Source organism: Ascaphus truei, chromosome 8, assembly GCF_040206685.1.
Source record: "Ascaphus truei isolate aAscTru1 chromosome 8, aAscTru1.hap1, whole genome shotgun sequence".
NCBI lineage: Eukaryota > Metazoa > Chordata > Amphibia > Anura > Ascaphidae > Ascaphus > Ascaphus truei.
This window is the reverse complement of record NC_134490.1, coordinates 22060384-22082136: the sequence shown is the minus strand read 5'-3', so window position 1 is coordinate 22082136 and position 21753 is coordinate 22060384. Positions and strand designations below refer to the sequence as shown.

At 44.3% G+C, this 21753-nt stretch overlaps 1 protein-coding gene across 1 annotated transcript; it reads right to left on the bottom strand.

Annotated features, from left to right (window-relative positions):
• Positions 1 to 4124: 4124 nt before the first annotated feature.
• TYSND1 (trypsin like peroxisomal matrix peptidase 1) lies at positions 4125 to 21552 on the bottom strand. The gene is made up of 4 exons (XM_075610768.1): positions 19939 to 21552; positions 16770 to 16900; positions 6159 to 6344; positions 4125 to 4890 (listed from the first exon to the last, which is right to left on the bottom strand). Exons 1-4 carry the CDS (start codon positions 21177 to 21179, stop codon positions 4673 to 4675), a joined length of 1776 nt encoding a protein of 591 aa, XP_075466883.1. The 5' UTR covers positions 21180 to 21552; the 3' UTR covers positions 4125 to 4672.
• Between the last annotated feature and the right edge of the window lie 201 nt (positions 21553 to 21753).

Genomic DNA, 21753 nt, shown 5'->3' with positions numbered 1-21753 from the left:
CACGGTATTGGGGTTCATTGGACTTTATTCACAGCGCCTGGGACAATTTATTTGTATGTTTTTTAGAACATAGGGAGAGGTTAAAGTGCAACGGTACTATGTGGTAATAAGTACTTCTTTTTTTATTTATAATCCTAAAGTAGCAGTACATATTTTTATATAATTCCAGATGACCACTACTTTTTTATTTACATACTAGCGAAAGTACCCATGCGAAAGTCCCCGGCTTCGCACAGGTTCAGTACTCTGGAGTCATCTTTTCCATTGCCGACTTCAAACTGTGACTCAAATCAATAATGGAGCCCTCTTTAACCCGATCAATAATTCCACCTTCCAGTGAGTGAGGCTGCTCCCTCAAAGCTAATCACTGAGACTCCCACCCCAAATGATAGTGATATCCAGCCTCTTCACTGACACACTCTCTAAATGACCTTCCTCTTACTCCCCACACCTCTTCCTCCTCCCTCTCTCACATCCACACTCCCACAGTTTACGGTCTCCCACTAAGTAAAATCTTTAAGGCCGCCAGCTCAGCACGATGAACAGAACCGCCGACAGGGGGGGGGGGGAAGAGCTGAGACTAGTGTTTCGGGCCAGGGGGCTGCAGGGGGCCCTAGTCGGAGTTCGAAGTCAGGCCCGCCCAGTGGTCTGGGTAGTGTAAGTATGTATTTTTTTGGGGGGGGGTTAGTGTAAGTATGTATTTGGGGGGGGTTAGTGCAAGTATGTATTTGGGGGGGTTGTGTAAGTATGTATTTGGGGAGGTTAGTGTAAGTATGTATTTGGGGGGGTTAGTGTAAGTATGTATTTGGGGAGATTAGTGTAAGTATGTATTTGGGGGGGTTAGTGTAAGTATGAATTTGCAGGGAAGAATAAGTATGTATTTGGGGGGTAGTGGAAATATGTATTTGGGGGGCTAGTGTGAGTATGTATTTGGGGGGTAGTATAAGTATGTATTGGGGGAGGGTAATGTTGTATGTATGTGTGACAAAGCGGCATGTAGGCGAAGACATATCAGAGTTCACACATGCATTTTTGGGATAAACCAAACGTTGAGTTGTTTTATTTCTCCACAAAACAGCAACCAAACAGTAACCAAACAGTAGGGCTACTGCCCCTTTAAGGCAAAACACAAAATCATAAAATCAACACCTACTCCTTTCAGACTGACTAAACACTACAGTGGCCCTTTCTATCTGACAGGCTGGGTAAGCCAGTTAGCAGTCCAAAACTTATAACCACAATATTAGCAAGACAAGGAACAATAATGAAAGTCTTATCTGACATTGGTGCTGGTCCAGCGTCTCCGATTTCTCCAGCTGCTGGTGTTGAGGTCCTGCTGATCCCACGAAGTCTTTTGCCCTTCTTTGTGCAGGCTTCTGCAGGGTGAGGCTTTGGGTTCCTCACAGTTGCCAGGCAAAATCTTCTGGTCAACCAGCCTGGATCCCTGTGGGCGGGCGATCTGTGATCCTCTCACAGACTCCAAACAGGGACAGTGACAGGTTCTCATTTCCTGCCTTTTATACCTGTTCAATCAGGCGTTTAGTTACCTCCACCTCCCAGCTCAGGTAGGAAACCGACACAAGTGCAGTTTCCAGCCCTGTAAAGGGAGTTTAACCCCTTGACTCCCTTACAGTATTTGTGGGGAGTGTAGTATTGTATGTATTTTGTGGAGGGATTGTGTGGGGGTAAATATTGTGGGAAGAATTGTTGGGTTGTGGGGGGGAATTGTGAGTGTGTGTGACCGGGGGGGCGCAACCCCCAAGGGATTGAAGGAGCGGGAGGTAATTAAATGATAGCGGAGGGGGGAAGAATGAGCGGGGGTGTAAGAGGGAGTGAGGCAGAGAGAGGGGGTGATGGGGGGGTGTGTGAGGAAGAGGGGGGCAGAAATACATGGGGAGAGGCGGGGCATTGAGGAGGGGGTTCACAAGGTGTGAAATGGGGGGGGGGGCTCGCTGGACCCCCTACACCGGGAGAGGCCCGGTGGAAACTCTAGTCCTGGGCCCCGGGAAATCTGTTGGCGGCCCTGACGGTGACCAATCACATACCTCCCTGCAAAGCAAAAGCCAATCAGAAGCCTCGTGGAGAGGGAACAACCAAAGGAGCAGTTAAAAACAGAAGAACAAAGATCCCCAAATAAAAAATAACCCTCAGTGGCACACCCTTAGGGTCCCCTTAGTATGTATGTTTCAGATGTTTAGGTTTCATGGTCAGACAGACAGACAGACACAGGCTCTTTTATTATTATAGATTTTAATTTCCATATATAGTATGTATATATATATATATATATATATATATATATATATATATATATATATATATATATATCTTTTTGTTTTTAGCGGTCTGGCTTCATGGCGGTTACAGGAGCCCCACGGTGTTCCCCACAACACAACTGTCTATTACCCTGTCCAGCGGCATCTCCTCCTGCAGCGTCCCGTTATCATGGCGCCACGATGACAAATGGCGTTGCGTTGCCATGACAACGTGACACTGCATGGCGTCACGATGCCACATTGTCTAAGGAGATGCTGTGCTGGACAAGGTAAGAGGCCCTGTGAAAGTCCCTGCCCCAAGACGGCCCTGTTTAGACTACATATTTCATAAACCTTTGGAAAAGGAGGTCCATGGGCACCTTTTTAAATCAGGTCTAAAATTTCTTGTAAGTAGACAGAGGAGAACTACCATTTATAGCACTGCTCCAGGGTAAGTATATTGGTAGAAGGGTTTGAAAAGGGAAAGCATTTTCTACCAATTTTAAAAGTAGAATATGAGTTAGAAACACAGTCACAAACCAGAATACGCCATATTTTCAACTGCTTTGGAAATGTTTCCTGAATAATGTCATTTCTTCACACCCTTTAGTAGAAGTTAAGGTTGAGGAAGAGAATATCCATGAAAGAGTATGTATGTTCAAGTTTGTTGCTAAGGAATTAATGGACATTTATTTTATCCGTATACATGCCGAATTGCTGATGAAATGATTATATGGTTGACAACTGACGATGTAACTGTAGTAAAATGCACAATGCATCTATCACCAACCTTCTTCAAGATCTAATCTCCCATCTCAGCATATGGAAGGTATATTCTTCAGCAATCTACAGTAAGTACTGCTGTTTATTATGATGAACAGTGAATCAGAGAGCACAGACTTAGGTTCGGACAAAATATATGATCAGGATTGTAGTTTGTGAACGAGAGCAGATAAAATGTAAATGTATTTGGTGTTAACCATCCACTTACATTTTACGTGTGTCATAGAAAATTCTACACAGAGTATTGCTGCAATAATTCACAACTTGGCAGCAGAGAGGGGTGAAAATCAGTTGAAAGGGAACTGAAATTCAGCCAGATTATTTGGATCCAGTTGGATTGTACTATCTACCACAAACTGGATGTAGGAATATACCAGACCGAGACGTAAAAGAGTCACACAAATGAATGACCATTTCTTATACACTGCTCATCTGTGAACAAATACACAACAATGGAGACGTGATGATGTTCAGGGGCCGAAACCAAGGTTGCTATGGTGTGCGTGCCTGGGAAGCGGATATGGGGTGACTGGTATATATTAATTTATACTAGCAAGTCCTTTGAGCTGGACCCTGCCATCCTATCTAGAGTTGCCAGCACCCAGATCCTCCTCAATGGGCCAGCAAGTATCAATGGAGGGGAACCTTTTGAATGAAATCAATAGGTGACTGACGATGGGATGGAGCGTATTTGGAAGAAACCAGACAATCCTTCAAGGGAAACTTCCATTGTGCCTCAAGAGGAAAGTGTCCCACTAGTATATTCTGCCTGTGCTCACATGGATATGAACCTTGGACCCTAAATGCGAAGATATGGGAAGGGAATATGTCTTAAGAGTGAAATCCCTCAACAAGTATGTTGCTATAGATCTATACCTATATCACGCTCATGAATACTTGGTGATTTGTGCAATGCAAGGCACACATGGTTTACAAAATTAGTTTTAGCGCCACGGCATATGATTACAAGATTTTCTGGTAGAATGTCCCCTCTTGTAATGTCTTTTAAATATAAGTAATTTCCAATAAAATCACAAATTAATTGGCAATTACGAAAAACATCAATGTTTGCCCAATTTGAATACCTTGCAGGTTTATTAAACATCTTTATTCATAAGCCCTCATAACAACAACTACAATTTGCTGCCCTTTGATGCCAACGTGAACATTCTGCTGCATACTTGGAAACTCCGTTTATTAGGTGTTGTCATGGTAATGCCTCATTACACCAAGCTTATTTATTGTGATAGCGGAACTACACAGGCTCAAAATCAATTGTTCAAACAACACAATACTGCAGTGGTTCCCAACCTGATGGCTGCCCCCCCATAAGTTGGCCCAAGAGGCATGTAAGGCGACTCTGAAAGTTAAGAGGGACCGACAGGGTGAGTGACAGAGAATCACAAAGAGAAAGAAGGCAGTTTCTCTGCATCAGGAAGCAATCAATATATTTTACTACATGTACTCTTTAAAATAGGATTTTGGGGGACCTAACAACTTAAACCTTGCTTATCTTGCTCTGTGCAGCAAACACAGGCAAAACAATTGCTTTTGGGTGGAGCCCAGTTGAAAAAGGTTATGAGCCACTGCAATATAACAAGGCAGTATGGAATGGCTCACACACATACAGGAACTCAGAGCTTGCTTGGCAAACACTTCTCAGGTTTCCTCTGCAGACGCCACACATCTCTGACTGCGTTTCCAACCTTATTAAGCTCTTGGAAGCCACGCAGATCTCCAAACTGGCTGTACCTTTGTAGGGCTTCCCGAAAAACTGTAATAGGGATACTAAAGTTCAGATGAGGGTATGTGGCCCCGACACTGTTATCCCTTGTGTTACTAGCAACAATGCCTGAAAAACATGAAAAGAAGTTATGGGTTAAAATAACATGGCAATAACGAGATGTAGTTATTGAAATGTAAAATGGGGCACTCATTGAAACTTGAACGTTCTCCAAGAGGCACACAATAAATACGTCCATTTTCTGCAATATATGGTCAGTTCAAGGAATCGGCACTCATGAGGATATGATCCACTTGGAATCGACATTTGGTACAACAAACGGACCTTTATATCGATCATAGATTCAGAAGCAGCCAACTGCATTGTTATTTATAGTGTGATATGTTGGGTTATATAACCATTTATTGCACCAACATTGTCACGTCCACCTCTCTGTTAGACGACGGAGCCTGAGACTTCTCCACACCAGTTAGGGAGAAAGTGTACAAAAGGGGGTATTGCTTTTCGCTCACTCGACGGGCCCCTGAGGAAGCAAAATGCATTGGGTGGAGCTAGCTGATATTGAGAGGCGCAAGGCTTCATCGTCTAACAGAGAGGCGAACATGATGTCATCAAACAAATGAGGAACACGCACTGGCTCCCCATCCTCCATAGCCTTCCGTCTGCCAACTGATCCCACCAGAAATAGCATATGTGCTGTACAAACGAAAATTGTATTTACTTTTTCATATCTGCTATATTTTGGCTGAGACCACTTGGACTGTGAAGTTACTGAGGGCTTCATCAAGACTGATCTACAGAAAGATTATCCTTCTAGTAATTAACAAGCTCTAACCATGTGTGTGCATACCATCACATTTATTTTTATTTCACAATTCTCACTAACAGTACTACACGATATATGTTTTCTTATTTTTGTATTTTCTTTTTCCCCACGTGCCCAATAACCTTTGTTTAATAGCTGTATATAATAAATAATGTTGCAGCATCATAAAAAGGGTCAATATAGTACAATTATGTTGCAAGAACATTAAAAAAAAAGAACTTTTAAAACATAAGTGGAAGTCAAGGTTTCAAATACAAAAGATAGTGGTAAGCAGCATTTATACCACTTAGTATCACCACCACACTACAACTACTGACTATATAAAAGGGAGCTATCAGGGTCCCTCAGCTGCATAACAGGATCCAAAAAGGTGCACAAAAAGGGCAATATATGACAAAAATATATATTTTAAGTAGGATTTATTTCTTTGAGAAATCTGGTGCTTTTTACAACAGTTTTGTAGCTTGATAATAAACTCGATGTTCCGCGTTACAATATGGGTTCAGTGTGTGTAGAACAAGAATAACTGTAGCATATGAATCTTTATTACCTAGAAGCTCTCCAGAGTTATCAGCAAACACAGGACCTCCACTTGAACCGCCATGTACCGCACAGGTTGTCTGTAGCATGACTGGGGCATCACCCACTGAAATGACTACAGACAGGACACCCGAGGTCACAGAGGGACCACACCTCTCACCGAAGGCTCCATATCCCATGACGCACACATCCTCACCTAGACATAGAAAGAGCACATAAGAGACATGACCACCTGAAGCTACAGCCCACTGGCACTTAGCAACATTGAATGGAGTTGCAGAAGAATGAAAGCACTGTACCAATACAGAGCACAATGTAATCGCAGCGTTGCGCAAACTGGGGGACGCGCGCCCCAAGGGGGGCACGAGAATTTCTAGGGGGGGTGCGGCAGTTACACAAGCCCCGCGCTCTTCCCCACGGCATTTAAATTAAATGCCGGGGGAGGAGTGAGGCCTCTATCTCCCTTACCTGCTCTCTGCCGGGTCTTCGGCGACGTGTCATGTGACGTGACGCCACATGACCCGCGGCATCATTTGATGCCGAGTCATTAGAGAGGGGGGCACGAACGCTGCAGCTGCCGGACAGGAGGGTGCATCTCAAGAAGTTTGCGCCCCCCTGATTTAATGTCAGTAAGACTTTCATCTCCTACTGCAAAGATCCAGCAGTGTCTGCAATTGTGCGGCCCACAATACTTTAATGCGAGTAGAGATGTGCAAAACACACACACCATCTTAGTTACTATTTTAAGCAATTTTTTATTTATATATACACATACAGTATGTGTTGAAGTATGGAGAAGGAGCGACTCAGTGAGTAAAGACACTGACTGGCACAGAGTTTGAAGCAGGGGAACCTGGGAATTCCCAGTGTCGGCTTCTTGTGACCAAAACATAGATTGTAAGCTCCATGGGGCAGGGACTGTGCCTGCAAAATGTCTCTGTAAAGCGCTACGTAAATCTAGCAAAGCTATACAAGAACATACTATTATTATTATTCAAGCACACACGTACACACTGTTACATACAATACATTTTTAATTCCCCAGGAACTCACACCCTAGGATAGAGAGCTGCACTTTAAAGGTTAATAGAATACAACAATTTATGAGAATTCCCCAAAAAAGGTTATGTAACAGGGTATGTCCAGCTGTTCCTGTTTCTCCCCACATAGTGTATCTGCTATGTAAGTCCTGTTAAGATCCAGGCATTAGCAGGTTAATCTGTGGGCCCTTGACCCCCCCTTCCTGCTTCCCCAGACAGTGAAGGAAGGTAGGTGGTGTCTCATGGCCTGTGTACAGCCCCTTGTAGGTGGGTACAGTCCATGAGCCAGTCCCTTCCAGATGTTTCTAAGGGGGGGTAGGCTAAAGTTAGAGGGAGTCTTTCTCTGGCAGCCTTGAGAGAAGGGGGCAGAAAGTCGTTCTCTCCACCTTGGAGAGAGATGATGTGTGCTTGCCCCCTGCTCCTTCTGGAGTAAGGAGGGTGAGTGTGACCCTCTCTGATCCCTGGCTAGGGTGAAGGAGGATGAGGTGAAGGTGGGAGATGTGAGTCTTCCCCATGGTGGGGTAAGTTTGCTCACTTTGTCTGGCTAGCCTCAGACCACCTGGAGCAGAGAAGTGGAGAGACAAAGCACCGTCCAGAAGTCCTGGGACGTATGCAGAAGATGATACTGCTGAAGATACTGTGTGATTCCCTGAATAAAGCTGCTTGTTCACCCAGACCTCTGCCTAGTTGTCAGTTACTGGTCAGGAGGGAGCCATCTGCAGTGATGGGAACTGATATCTCACATCATGGGATCCTATCACGGCTGGAGGCGCTGTACCATGAGTGAGTAAGAAATATGTCCCTAAAGCCTGTCCCATTGCCCATACCATCGCGCAGCTCCGCTCCTCCTGACACCACAGGTAGGCTTCAGCACCACACAGAAGCAGTAACCAGTGTAAAACAAAGAGATACCGGTGCCTAATGAGTCCAAGAATGATGGAAACCTGGATGTCCAGATGAAATAGTTCCAGTCCCAAGATGATCTACAGTCACTAAATCTTTGGGTGCTCCGTTAGGACTTCATGCAGGGGAAGTGGAACATGAAACGAAAAAGAGATATTTAGTGCAACACAGCTAAACAAATTATACAGACATAAAATTGCAAACTGGCTGGCACTAGGTGACAAGACAAACAGACACAACTAGACAAACAACACTAAAGCAAAGCTAATGATAAAAGTTAATTTATTATAACTAAAAAATAAAGTAGTAGGACAAATAGCTGATATGCCGCTCCGGTGGGTTAAAACCTAGATAACACTCACAGGACGGCAGATGTAAAATCGCATTAGACCAATGTGAGCTGGTTACCACGTGTTGGGGGTCCGCAGGGTGTTCTGGACGCCGTGTACTCCTTCCTTTTCTCCTCGCTGGCAAAAACCGGAAGTGACGTCTCCCTCGTGACGAAACCGGTAGTGACGTCGCCGGATATGGCGTCAAAGACTGGTAATCTCCAGTGAAGCCGCAGGAAAACGGCAATCCGCACCTCCTTGCCCCTCAATCGCTCAAACAAGGCACTCAGCGATTGAACTACTTGTACTTCTGGTCAGCTAAAATGTCCAAATCAGTAACCAGTGTAGTTCACCGAGGAGGGGGGAAACAGGGTTACAGTTATAACATCAACCTTTCTTTATAGCAGAAAACGGTGGGACTACAAAATGCCACAAGGAGTCCTAAATGTGCTGGGCGCAGTTTGGTCCGAACTGTGAAATTCACATCTTCCAAATCCTGTACGTCTCCACCGTGGCAAAAAAGTTCTGTGACTGACTGAAGCCTTGAGAAAGCGCTTTAATACGTGAAACGCGTGCATCGGCGACCTCCTTCACGGGCGCAGGGACTGCTTACACACGGCATCATTCAGTTTGCACGGCAACGAGCTGCCTGTCTCCTGCTTTAGGCTGCAGCCCAACTGGCACTGACCGTGCTCATGCTTGAAACACTCTTTTTTATTTTACTTACCAAGCGCCAACCTAGGGAGAGTGTGCGTGTCCGCACGCAAGCGGGCCTGAGCCGCGTGGGCAGGGATGTGAGAATTCACTTTGCACAAAGTAAACTCGGCAAGCACCGTCCGCTCAACGCTAGCGGGATGCAGCCTTAGGGAGACTGCAGCCGTGATACACGGACAGCGGAAGTCTCCTGTCTAAGGAATACTAGCTATTAGCGTTTTTATTATTGTTGCTCTTTACAGCACATTTTCATCTATTCAGGATACAGCTCATATTGTTACAAGAGAGCTTCCAGTATTCAGCGGTGTTGCACCCGTTCATGAATATGGGCATCCGGTATACCAACTACCACACCGCTTACTAACTTTCGGATGAACACCTACATTAGACAGGATACAGTAATCAGCGGTTTGAGCCCATTCATTAATATGGGCCTTAGGTATTCAAACTACCACACCGCATGCATACTAATTCAATCCACAGATTAAGTGTCTTTCTCTATCACTGTGGCAAGTGTGGTGTTACACTATACATTCTCTGCATTATTACTTAGGAGTTATATGTATTTTTGATAGAGGAGCTAGGTGTTGCCTTCACATTGCATATACTATGTATCCACATTTACACCAATTGCTAGGAAGTCACAGACTTCTTGTATGCAGGATAACAGTCTGCTCCACACTCTTGCAAGAGGTCTGAGCCTATTCATTAATATAGGCACAAGGTATACATAGTGCCACACCGCTCTCTGATTCCAATACAGCTCAAGTGTCTATCTCTATTATCGCAGATAATGTGGTGTTACACTTTATACTCTCTGCATTAAGTACTTTGGAGCTATTTATCTTCTAAAGGAGTGTGGTGCTGATATTTTAAGCAGAGTGCACATCCAATGTGTCTTTAATTGTACCAACTCCTGGGAAGTCACAGGCCTCCTCTGTGCAGGATAGTAGCCGGCTTTAGACCGCGCTTATAGTGCCGGCGACGCGGCAAAACAAATTTATTACCGCCGTCGCATGTGCTTATAGTAGAAGCGACGCGACGGCTTGGTCGCGATCGCTGGAAGTCAAGTCAATTTGATTTTTCCAGCGACTGCAGCAAGACGTTAGCGTTGCGTCACCAGCACTATAAGCACAGTCTAACGCTTGCATAGATGTATCTGTCACACAATTGCCCGCTATATTGACTAATTGGCCAATATAAAGTTCTCCGAGGCAATCATCATTAGTGCATTAGTGCTTATCTACATCACCTTCTCCTTGCAACCTATCCCACCACAAACTGACTATTATTGGAGCTATCTACGTATAGAGGCTGCTAATCAATTAGCAGCTCATTACTAAGGCTAAGGCCCCGCTCCCACCGCCAGCGCTCCCGCACTGCAGACAGGCGGGGCGCTGACATACACAGACCGCGATATGCGGTCTGTAGGGAGCGGGACCCGGCGCGGGAGGTGGGCGGGAGGCTTGAGCGGGAGGGGGGCGTGGCTTGAGCGGAGGGACCCGCTACTCTCCCCCCCTCTCCCTCCCTCCCTCCCTCCCTCCACGGGCTCAGGCTGGAGCTGCTGATCACAATGTAATCACAAGCAACACACTCATACACACACGCAGGCACTCATACACACACACACACTCATACACACACGCAGGCACTCATACACACACGCAGGCACTCTCACACACACAGGCAGGCACTCACGCACTCAGGCACACACATACACAAACACAGACAGGCACTCACGCTGCTTTCACTCCACACTCCTCCCCGCTCCCCGAAGCCTCTCCTCCTCCCGAAGCCTCCCCTCCTCATTGGCTCACAGCCACACCACGTGACGCGTCGAAGCTAGGGATTACAATTCTCTTGTATCCCGTAGCGGCTGACGCGTCACAGCGTGTAGTGAGCTGTGCAGCCAGGGGGGACCGGGACCGGCTCGGGAGGATTCCCCTGCTGGTGAGGAAAGCCCGTGCAGCCGCCCGCGCCGCCGGGCGCAGCGGGTCCCAGCCCTAAGACTACACTTCTGAGCTACTCCGACACAGCTCAAGTGTTTAGCTCTACTATAGTAGCAAGTGTAGTGCTATATAGTACATTATCTACGCTAGTTCCTAGGAGCTATATGTCTGTTAGAGGAGCTAGGTGCTGATATTACATCAGATTGCTTGTTTATTGTTCCTACAAATGCACCAATTGTTGGGGAGTCGCTGACTCTTTATGCGCAGGACAATAGTTTGCTGGTTATTCTCACTGATGCAATCTTTTACACAACTGTCTGTCACATCGACTAATTAACTAATTAAGTGTTCTTAGAGCTAGACTACACTAGTGCTCACTTTTAGGCTGCGCTTATAGTGCCGGCGATGGTGACGCGACAGCGATGCTGACGGCGCGCTGCGGTCGCTGGAAAAATCAAATTGAAGTGACTTCTAGCGATCGCGACCAAGCCGTCACGCCGCGCCTACTATAAGCGCACGCAATGGCGTCAATACATTTGATTTGACGCGACGTTGCGTCGCTATCGCCGGCACTATAAGCGCAGCCTAAGCACATTTACCTCCTTCCTTTTAACTCGTATTACCGTTCAACAAGGGTGATCTGCCTATCAGACCCCTTTCAGAGATAATTGATCCAATCAACCTCGGCTATCTGTTTTACTTTGTGATCCAGAGTGCCACACTGCCCTCGACATAGGATCATTAGTGTGTGTCTATTGTCTGTCCATTTTAATCACCAATATTTTAGTAATAATGACCATTAAAGATTAATTTTAACCAACTAACAAATCATTCAGTTTAGGGAGTGATAGTGCTACCAGTTGGGTTTCTTTTCTTCGCCTCTAGTATCTATATTTACCTACCCAACAGCACCCCTCCCCCATCTCCTTTCCTTCAAACTATCTAGCTGCAACGGGGTACGCCTATCGTTATCAACAAGTCCTCTGCACAGCTTCAAAATGGCAACTAACTAAGTGAACAACTAAGGTGTCCTGTGTATTGTGGCACGCCACGTACTGGGTAATATTCCATATTCAATCAAGTTCAGTTCCCATGTGTCTTTCTTTCATTCTAGCAGGGGTCCGAGCGGGAGACGGGGAAAGACCCTTTGCTTGTAGGGCACACTTCTTTCTGCACAACCTCAACACACAGTGATGTCACACAAATGAGAGGAGCTAATTAAACAGGTAAAGCTTAAAATGGCTAAATTATTAAAATATTATTATGTCATAATAATAATTATTATTATTATTATTAATAATAATAAAATATTGCTCAACCCTTGTTTTTTTGTATTAAGCAGTGTTCTGCAGTCCCCTCTGGCAACAAAAGTGTTAAGCATTTCTCATTTAAATAAAAGGCATTAACCACTAAGATTTAGCCCAAGAAACATGTCAATGCCATTGGTTCACTTAAGCGCTAATTAGTGCTGCACTTTTAAATAGCAAAGTGCTGTTGAGCCAGTGGGTAATCAGTTTAAAGCGCTCTGCTTCCCTAAAGTAATGCTATTTGCTGATGTTATTCTGCAATCATTTTCAACACAAGTGGGTTAACTGCTGTGTGAGAGACCTTTCAATCACCCTGGTATAAAGCTAAAGGCTTTTCTGAAGACAATTCTTATTAAAGTCACTTTGTCTTTATAAAAATAACCTAGTGTAAGCCATTTACTGAAAGTGCCTGTGTGAGTGATGAACAAGCAGTAATGGCTCTCAGTGTCTCTCTCCTAGTAATGATAGTTCAGGGGGGGCTATCTCCAGTCCTCAACGTCCACCAACAGCTCAGGTTTTAAGGATATCCCTGCTTCAGCACAGGTGAGTCAATCAGTGACTCAGTGCTGACAGAGTGCTGAAGCAGGGATATCCTGAAAACCTGACCTGTTGGTGGCCCTTGAGGACTGGAGATAGCCACTCCTGTGATAGTTGATCTGTTTCACTGTACAAATAGCCAACATTTTTCGTTCATTCCGATTACTTACTTAATTTTGAACTGTTTTTGCATAAATACGAACTCATACATATAATTGTATTCTCATTGTGCCACTGTGATTTTATTAAAACCGCTTTATAACTCAACACTGCAACTTTAGAATTGCAGCAACCTTATTTCCTGTGTTAAACCCCTCCAGAGCTTAACAATGGATTATGCGTCAAATCTACTATGCAGGAAGGTTGCATAGTTACATGGTAGATGAGGTTGAAAAAAGACATACGTCCATAAAGTTCAACCTATACTAAATTTAGACAGATACTTATCCTATATTTGTATTTACAGTATTTTGATGCAGAGGAAAGCAAACAAAAAAAACAAAAATTAAAATTAAAAAAAAAAAACCCCAGTGAAACATCATCCAATGATGTCTCATAGGGGGGAAAATAATTCCTTCCTGTCTCCAATAATGGCTATCAGATTTCTCCCTGGATCGAGGTGTTTTAGAAAGTAGCACCGCTTAATAAATATGGTTTGACTTCCAGCAGGTAGCGCTCTAAGATGGCTGCATTTCTCAGGAGCTGCCGTTCGGCCTACTAACAATTCGCAGACATCGCTGTTTTTCTACAGCAAAAAAGTACAGATTAAAAGGTACCGCTAGGGAGTGTCCCACCAGCCGGCTTTACTGAGACCTTTATTGATCTGATCAGTCATTTCCCAGACGTTAATACAGTGCTTAAAGAAATTCTCAGGCCTAACCTTGTGCCCCATTAGCAGTTTCAGGGAAGCACATGCTCAGGATTTGTTACATAAGCTGTCTCTCTCTGCGAGTGTCCTGCCAGCTCTGGGATCCTTATCTTCTCTATCACATCTACTGTGAGTTGTGTACAGAAAGGGACAGTTCTTCATGGTGGATCTGCTTGCTATGGACCCTCCTCATTCCTTCGGGAATAATCTCCTATATTATAGACACTCATTTAATACTCCATCACTGCGAAAGAGTTAAAGTTTGACTCTGTGTGGATACAACACGTTTTCCCTTCGCAAGGTCCTGGACCCAGCTGTGTTTGTTGTTTTTCTGTTCTATGCTGTTTTATGATGTTATATTGACTCTGTTATATGTTTTATTAATGCCTCTGCTTGGCTGATTGACTTTTGTTGAAAGATATGGCCCTGGAAGAAGTTCACTTTATCTTTTTATTGTTCTGCTAAACTTGCTATTAAGCCTCACTACATCTCACCACTCTGGAGACTATTTAAACTGTAAAGAATAATTTAAGTTATAAATGCTGAGGATTTAATACTAGCTTTCATTATCCTGACAGGTCAGGTAACTCAGTATGTAGGGACTTTAAACAACCCTTGGAATCTCTGGTAGCTTGTGAATCATCTCACAAAATCTCTACAACCCCAGTGTACTGTCATTGCATTCTGCCTTCAGTCCTCCTGACGATGGGATCCAGTCTCTGCTGATAGTATTATGAAGCTCGGGCTTCTTGGTGTTTTAAAACAAACAAAAAGAACACGCGCTAACCAAGGGATATCTAAACTAGACAGTGCATGGGCGCTGTATGATGTAGACCAGCGGTGCGCAAACTTGGGGGCGCGAGATTGTCTGCGCGGGGTTTACAGACACCCCTGCGCGCTTCGCAAAGGCCCTTCAATTAAGTGCCTGGGAAGCGGCTAAGGCCTCTGTAAACTGCACCTACCTTGGCTCCGGAGACACGTCGCCATGGCAACACGGCGTCATGACGCCGAGGTAAGAGTGGGGGGGCGCGGAGAGAGGGGAGCAGCCGGTAGGGAGGCGCAGGGACAAAAGATTGCGCTCCCCTGATGTAGACTGTTTCCCATCAGGATGAAAATGGTTCCATAAAAATATCAGCGCAACCTCAGAATAAAGGAAAAATAAATAAAGTGAAGTATGCATAATGTTGATAGCTTTCAGTATTGATGGTGAGATATGCACTTACATGAAGTGCCCAGACCACAGGCACTTCAAGGTATATTTCGTGTTTCGTCTCTCTGGTTTGCAGTTTCTCCATAGGAGAATAGGTTGCCAGTTATTTTAGGCTTGGACACAAAGTGTTTGAGTCAGTGCAGCAAAGGATCCCCTTCTCTCGTGTCCCTGTCTCCGTCCTGCGTTTCGCGTCACACACGAGAAGGAGATCCTTTGCTGCACTGACTCCAAAACGTTGTATCTAAGGCCTAGAAGCATGTTGGAGTGCATGGCGCTGCGCGCGCCAGCAGTTTGAGCGATCCGTGGCCTGTGGGATTTGGATGACGTGCGTGACTGGGAGGCGTGGTGTCATGTGACCCAGACATCGCACAACCAAATAAAAAACATTTTGGCAGCTGAAAAATCTGCCGCTCCATCGCGCTTCCTCGCGTGCACTATGGTCGGCCCCATCGATCCCCTGCATTTTGTTAGAGCTGTGCAACCCATCGCACGCACCGGTGCTTGCACCATGGTGTTGGCCTAAGCCTAAAAGAACTGGCGTGACGGACGCGCCCATTAGCAGCGTGACATCACTTGTTACGTTTCTTCGTTACAAGGCAATGCATTTTTTTCCCATGAAAACCCTGTAGGCACCAGCAAAGAAGTTTCACTTAAAAAAAAGGGCTTTATAGTTTTTCTGATGTATGCACACGAAAATATATACACCTGTGATGCGCAGAATCACTTTACTCTTTCCTAAATCTGTCTCAGCGTCTCCCCTGCTGAAATCCCCCTCCTGGCTTCCTATCAAATCCCGTATCACACACTCACTCAATTCTCCTCCTCACTTTTAAAGCTTTACACTCTTCTGCCCCTCCTTACATCTCAGCCCTAATTTCTCGCTATACACCATCCCGACTCATGCATTCTGCTCAAGGATGTGTTCTCTCTACCCCTTTTGTAGCTAAAGCCCTCTCCCACCTTACATTTCTCACTGACTGCCCCACACCTCTGGAATGCCCTTCCCCTCAATACCTGACAAGCACCCTCTCTATCCACATTTAAGACCCATCTTAAAACCCACCTCCTTATCGAACCATATGAGTAGCTCCATGGCCGATACTTTACACCTCATACATAAACCTTGGCCCCTTGCAGACGCACTTACCAGAACGCCCTCCTACTGTCTCTGTACGTTCTTCCTACTTACCAATTAGATTGTAAGCTCTTCGGAGCTGGGACTCCTTTTCCTAAATGTTACTTTTATATCTGAAGCACTTCTTCCCATTATGTGTTATTTGTATTTGTTATTTATATGATTATGTCAGGTGTATTACTGCTGTGAAGTGCTATGTATATAAATAAAGATATACATACAAACAAACATACATACTGTACATACATACATACATACATACACATGTTTATTTTGTATGTGGCCATCTTGAACTGCTCTGTTAATCCTGTATATGTGAAACTGTACTCACAAAGCCTGGTAATAAAGGTTACAAAAACAAATAAATATGGCTTTATATCTTTTTTACTTTCCTACACACCCATGTAGGCCTATTTTTTTTTATTATGTGTATATTTACACACCAATATGTTTTAATTACAAATTGCTTTTCCATTTCAGCATTTATTCTGATCACATTACTCAGCCTAAATGTAAAAAGCCCCTAAACGTGTCTTAGCCAACTTACGGGACCAACATGGAAATGGCAGGGGATGCGCTTTCAGTAACATACCCCGCGGCAGCTGCGCAAATAGGGAATTATTACAAACCTGTACAATAACCAGAAGCCAAAACTGGTTCAGGAATGCGTAGCAAAGGGTCTTCCAGTTCCACAACTGCAATGTCGTAAGGAGATGTTTCATGAGTGGCAAACACCACGTGTCCTGTGGCCACGTGATTCCTGCACGTATACAATGGTCCAGTTAGTATAACTTCAATTAAAAACACATTCTTTATAACACTAAATACATAATCAAATCATAATCAAAGACAAGCAGTTGACTTCAAAATAAAGTGAAGAGGTACCAGTTACCAACACACGCAATGTGACTTTGTGCATATTATCATGAGAAACTTAAAAGGAGCAATGCACCCTAATTAACCTCCATTTTTCTTTTTTACATGGCAGGTTTTCCAGAGCTGAACAAGATTATTTTCAGCTGTGGGAACCGCCCGTAAAATACTTACTGGTAGAGTACATGTTATACCAATGGTGCGCATACTGGGGGGCGCAGATTTTTTTTGGGAGGGGAGCGTAGGCGGTTGCAGAGGTACTACGCTCTTCCCCAAGGCATTTAAATTAAATGCCGGGGGACCGCGCGAGGCCTCTGCAACTACACTTACCGCGGTTCAGAAGCTTGGTGTCAGGCGTCGGCATGGCATGGCTGCGGGGTCATGTCACGTCATGGTTGCCACGGTAACGTGAAGTCTAATGACGCCACGGGTCACGTGACGTGAGGTAAGGTGGGCCGCTCTAACTGAGGAGAGCAGGCAGGGGGGGCGCCCTGTGTTATATTATACAGGTATCCAGGTTTGCAAAGGGGAATTTAAATGGCCATCCAATAGGAAGCCACAACTGATAATATTGCAGCTTCCTATAGGCCCCGAGATTTTGCAGCCATTTTGTCTCCCTTGAGAGAGCTATAGGCATCTGGTAACTGCATCATCAAGTATCTCGGAAACCAGGGGGCCCTTAGAGCTGGAAATAGTAGGGTTTAGCTGAGGGGCAACACCCTAGTCGCCACCCTGTAAAAAAAATGGGATGTTGGGGGGAGGGGGGGGGGCGTAAAGGAAAGAAAAAGGTAGTAGGAGGAACTGGCCCATTAAAATCAGGTATCTCTCAAGAGCAGGGGGAGGCCAACTCCGGTCCACAAGCGCCACCAACAGGTCAGGTTTTAAGGATATCCCTGCTCTAGCATCAATCAGTGGCTCAGTCAACACTGAGCCACTGATTGAGTCACCTGTGCTGAAGCAGGGATATCCTTAAAACGCTTGTGGACTGGAGTTGGCATTCCCTGCTCTAGATGCTACATATCCAATTTACTAGGAAGTGGGTCACAAAAATAAATGAGACTAAGGGGCCTATGCAGAGAGCAGCGCTATAGCAAATATCGCCTTTTTTTGGCGAAATTTGCTTAGAAAACAGCAGAAAATGGCGAGTTACGAAAAACGCGCCATTTTTTTTCTCTATTTGTAAATCTCACCGCGCGGCTGGCGAGAACCTACATCTCGCCAGTTTTAAAAATATCCGAATTCAGAAAGGCGCGAACGCCATCTAGCGGCTGTTCGCGCCAATAAAATGGCGAGATTTTCTACAATTAGCTCCGCCAACAAAAGTTGGCAAGAAGCTGGAGCTCGCCGGCCATAGGAAAGAAAAAAAAAATGCGCGATTTTTTTTTTACACATTTCAGCAGCGCGCATCTCTCCATTTTAAACTCGCCACACGCATTCATGCTATAAATTGCAGATTTCGCACATTTCTGCATATGGAGAATAAAACTCTCCAAAAAAGCTACTTTTTATTACCCTCGCCAATTTTTAAATTCGCTGCTCTCTGCATAGGCCCCTAAGTGCAATAACCACTAAAAAAACTCGCTAGGAACGCCCCCAAGCTCAACAAACCAGAAGTGGTCTAACAATGCTGGCATTTGAAGAGGGTGAAACTGGTTTGAATCCCAGAATTGTGGCAACAAAGTTAGATTGTAATTTCTACAGGGGAGGAGCTCACGCCTGAAAAGTTCTATGCACAACTTTTTGTACATCGCAGCGCTATGTATTATATACATATATTAACAGAGCCTAAATCATGTATAAATATTATCTGAAGGAGATCACACTTTCTTTTTGGATTCCTATGCAGACTCTTGGAAGGGGAAGGGATGTATTACTCGGGGGGGTGGGGGGGGAAAGATAGAAACGGGGCAAAGAAAGCACGGTCTCCATTACTCAGTGAAAAGGGGGAATTAAATAAAGGCGTGTGTATGAGAGCGTTCAAAATGGAACTAATATGGTAAAGATTCGTGAGTTTTGACTTCTTTATTTCCAGTAATCAAATGCCACGTCTGTTTAAAACTAAAATTATTTTAATGCACTATATTAATAATAAAGGTGCAGTTCAAGCAATATCCTACATGTGTTTTTTTTTTTTTTAAATAAATCAGTTCTGTACTAGGAAAAAAATTCTTATAGTATTTTAAAAAACAAAAACATTTAAGACATTTTTAATGTATTATAGTGTAACAAGCATTTTTTGGTTCCTATTGCAACCATTTACAAAGTCACATCCCCTTCCTCTTCTGAAAGAAGCTCTGGCACACCAGAGCCCTGCCCTTTCTCTAGCAATGAACCAATAGAATTTAGCATCTTGGGTACTCTTCTGCTGCACTGGCAGCCGTTTAGTGAACCCCGGAGCCGAATCTTCGCTGATCAGTCACAGGAGAACGGATCGATCGAAAACTTAGCTAATCACTTGTCAGTGTGTAGATTGTATTCATGCTCATATTGAATGGAAATTATTATTATTATTTTTAAACAGCTTGAACTGCTGCTTTAAGGAGAGAGGGCAACATAACACAATGAAATTACATGCTTTTTGTAGTGGTATGGTATCACAATGAATGCCGAAATCCTGAAGGTAAAGGTTTACCACTGGGACTGGTGACATCAGAGGCCACAGTTATGATGTCATCACATTATGTAATCACTTTACTAATGGCCCTGTTAAACATTTCCTCCATCCGAAACAGGGACTTGGCAATTCCCTAGTGAACACCCCTATTTTAACCAATATTTTTTTCTGACCTTTAGCTTATGTGACACCTCACCTAACACAAGCAGTAGTGCCATTATGATTTTAGTGATATGTAACATCTTATTTTAAAGAAATACAGGGTCAAAGTGAATGATAAGTGTCATCGGAAAACAAAAATGTGAACCTACTTGTTGGCTGTAGGATGTCTGATCTTCACCAAGACCTTGGATGCATCTCTTACCACGTGTCGGCAAGTCAACACTACCTTTGGGTTCACCAAAACTCCAGATCCCCAAACTTGACCTGAATCTACTAGAACGACTGCTGCCACCAATTGTTTTGTTGGCACTGGATCTCTCTTAAGATCAGTTACAATAGGGTCCACCAGCTTCAGCGCTAACAAGTCTCTTTTAACAGACTGGCTAGTTCTACCAAATGCCTTACTGATGTTTTCCAGAATGTGACTAACAGCACAGGCCAATGTGAGCCCTACCCATTCGTTGGTCTTCCAGCACAGTGGTGCCACAATAATGCCTACCAGACACACACCATCTCCTTTAACAGAATATATTCCACCTCCTTCCGAACCTGGCAAGCAACGGGCATCAGTGAGAAGAATAACATTTCTGTCTCCTGCTACGTTACTGATGACCCCTTTGCTGATGGTGTTCAGAAATATGTCTGGATAGAAAGAACCGAACGGGGAACCACAAGTAAACACCGCACTGCCTTTTACCAATTTTGCTGCTTCCATGTAACTCATTTTACCAGTTCCACTAGTTAGGGGACTTTGAAGCTTTAGTACAGCAAACCAGTGGAGGTAAGCTAGATCCTTCTGCAATTCACAATATTCATGTTTTTCCTCCTCACTGGAGAACACCCAGCCCTCTGTTTTGTCAAACAGCCTGGAGAACGCTGTATGAAATTCTGGAGAGGGAACCAGCATGAGAAGATGAGCCTGATGCAGCCTATGGCCTGTCTGTAGTCCTACTTGATTTGACATGGGAACTAGCCCAAGTCCTGGTCTCTTGTCTAGAACCACATTGTTGAAGACGTCATCTGTTTTTGCATGACCTCTTGGCTCAGATGGGCATTCAACCTGTATTGTAAGGTCCATCAGAAAGTCATCAGCTAGAAGGAGGTTCTGATCAGTCTTAGAAAATTCCTTTTTCAGGAAAGGGAAAAATATGGCTCCGTGACATAGCACAATTCCTACATTTCGGTCAAGGATAACCCCGCTGCAGCTCCATCGCCCATCACATTCAGTTTTAGATGCATTATGATAGAAGGATGCATTTTTCTTCTCACCACTGTAGGAATCAGTGCTTCTAATAAATGTCCCGCTTAGCTTATCAGAGTCTTGCAGTGTCAGGAAGGTGGTTACAACACAACCACTTAACTCCACAGGTATCAGCTGTGATTTAAGCATAATGACTAAATGTAACTCCGCTTCACCTGTTTAATATGTATTGCAAAACCAGAAATGCTTCACTTATTGCCAATATCTTGCCTCTGCACCTTTAACAAAAAGCAATTGAAAGCAGTGCATGTCGTTGCAGACAGACCTGTATTTTCTGTCTCACATCAAGCAGTATAGCAAAGCTGCTAAGTTAAATGAAGTACAAGTGTTTTTTTAATCTGTGGAATGGTGTCCATTTCTCTTTCTAATCCAGGGACACTAGGATTGCAGTGACATCAGTATATGAAATAGCTTGCAACAATGAGGATAAGAGCAGCGTGAACACAAAGAATGCACAAACATTCTCTAATGCAAAGTCCACTGCAAGCAGCAAGACCAGGAAGTGTTCACTGGCAGATGGACTGATGTGATTGGTTGAAACTCTGATCAGACTACATGTTGTTCTGTGCTGGTGTGCTCCATTGGTTGCTTCCAGTGACATCATGTATGGGTTGGCTACTGTGTGCCACAACCGTCTCTTCTGATTGGCTGGCTTGGCCCTGAATCTGTATGATGCATAAAGCATATAAAAAGATCACGTGAG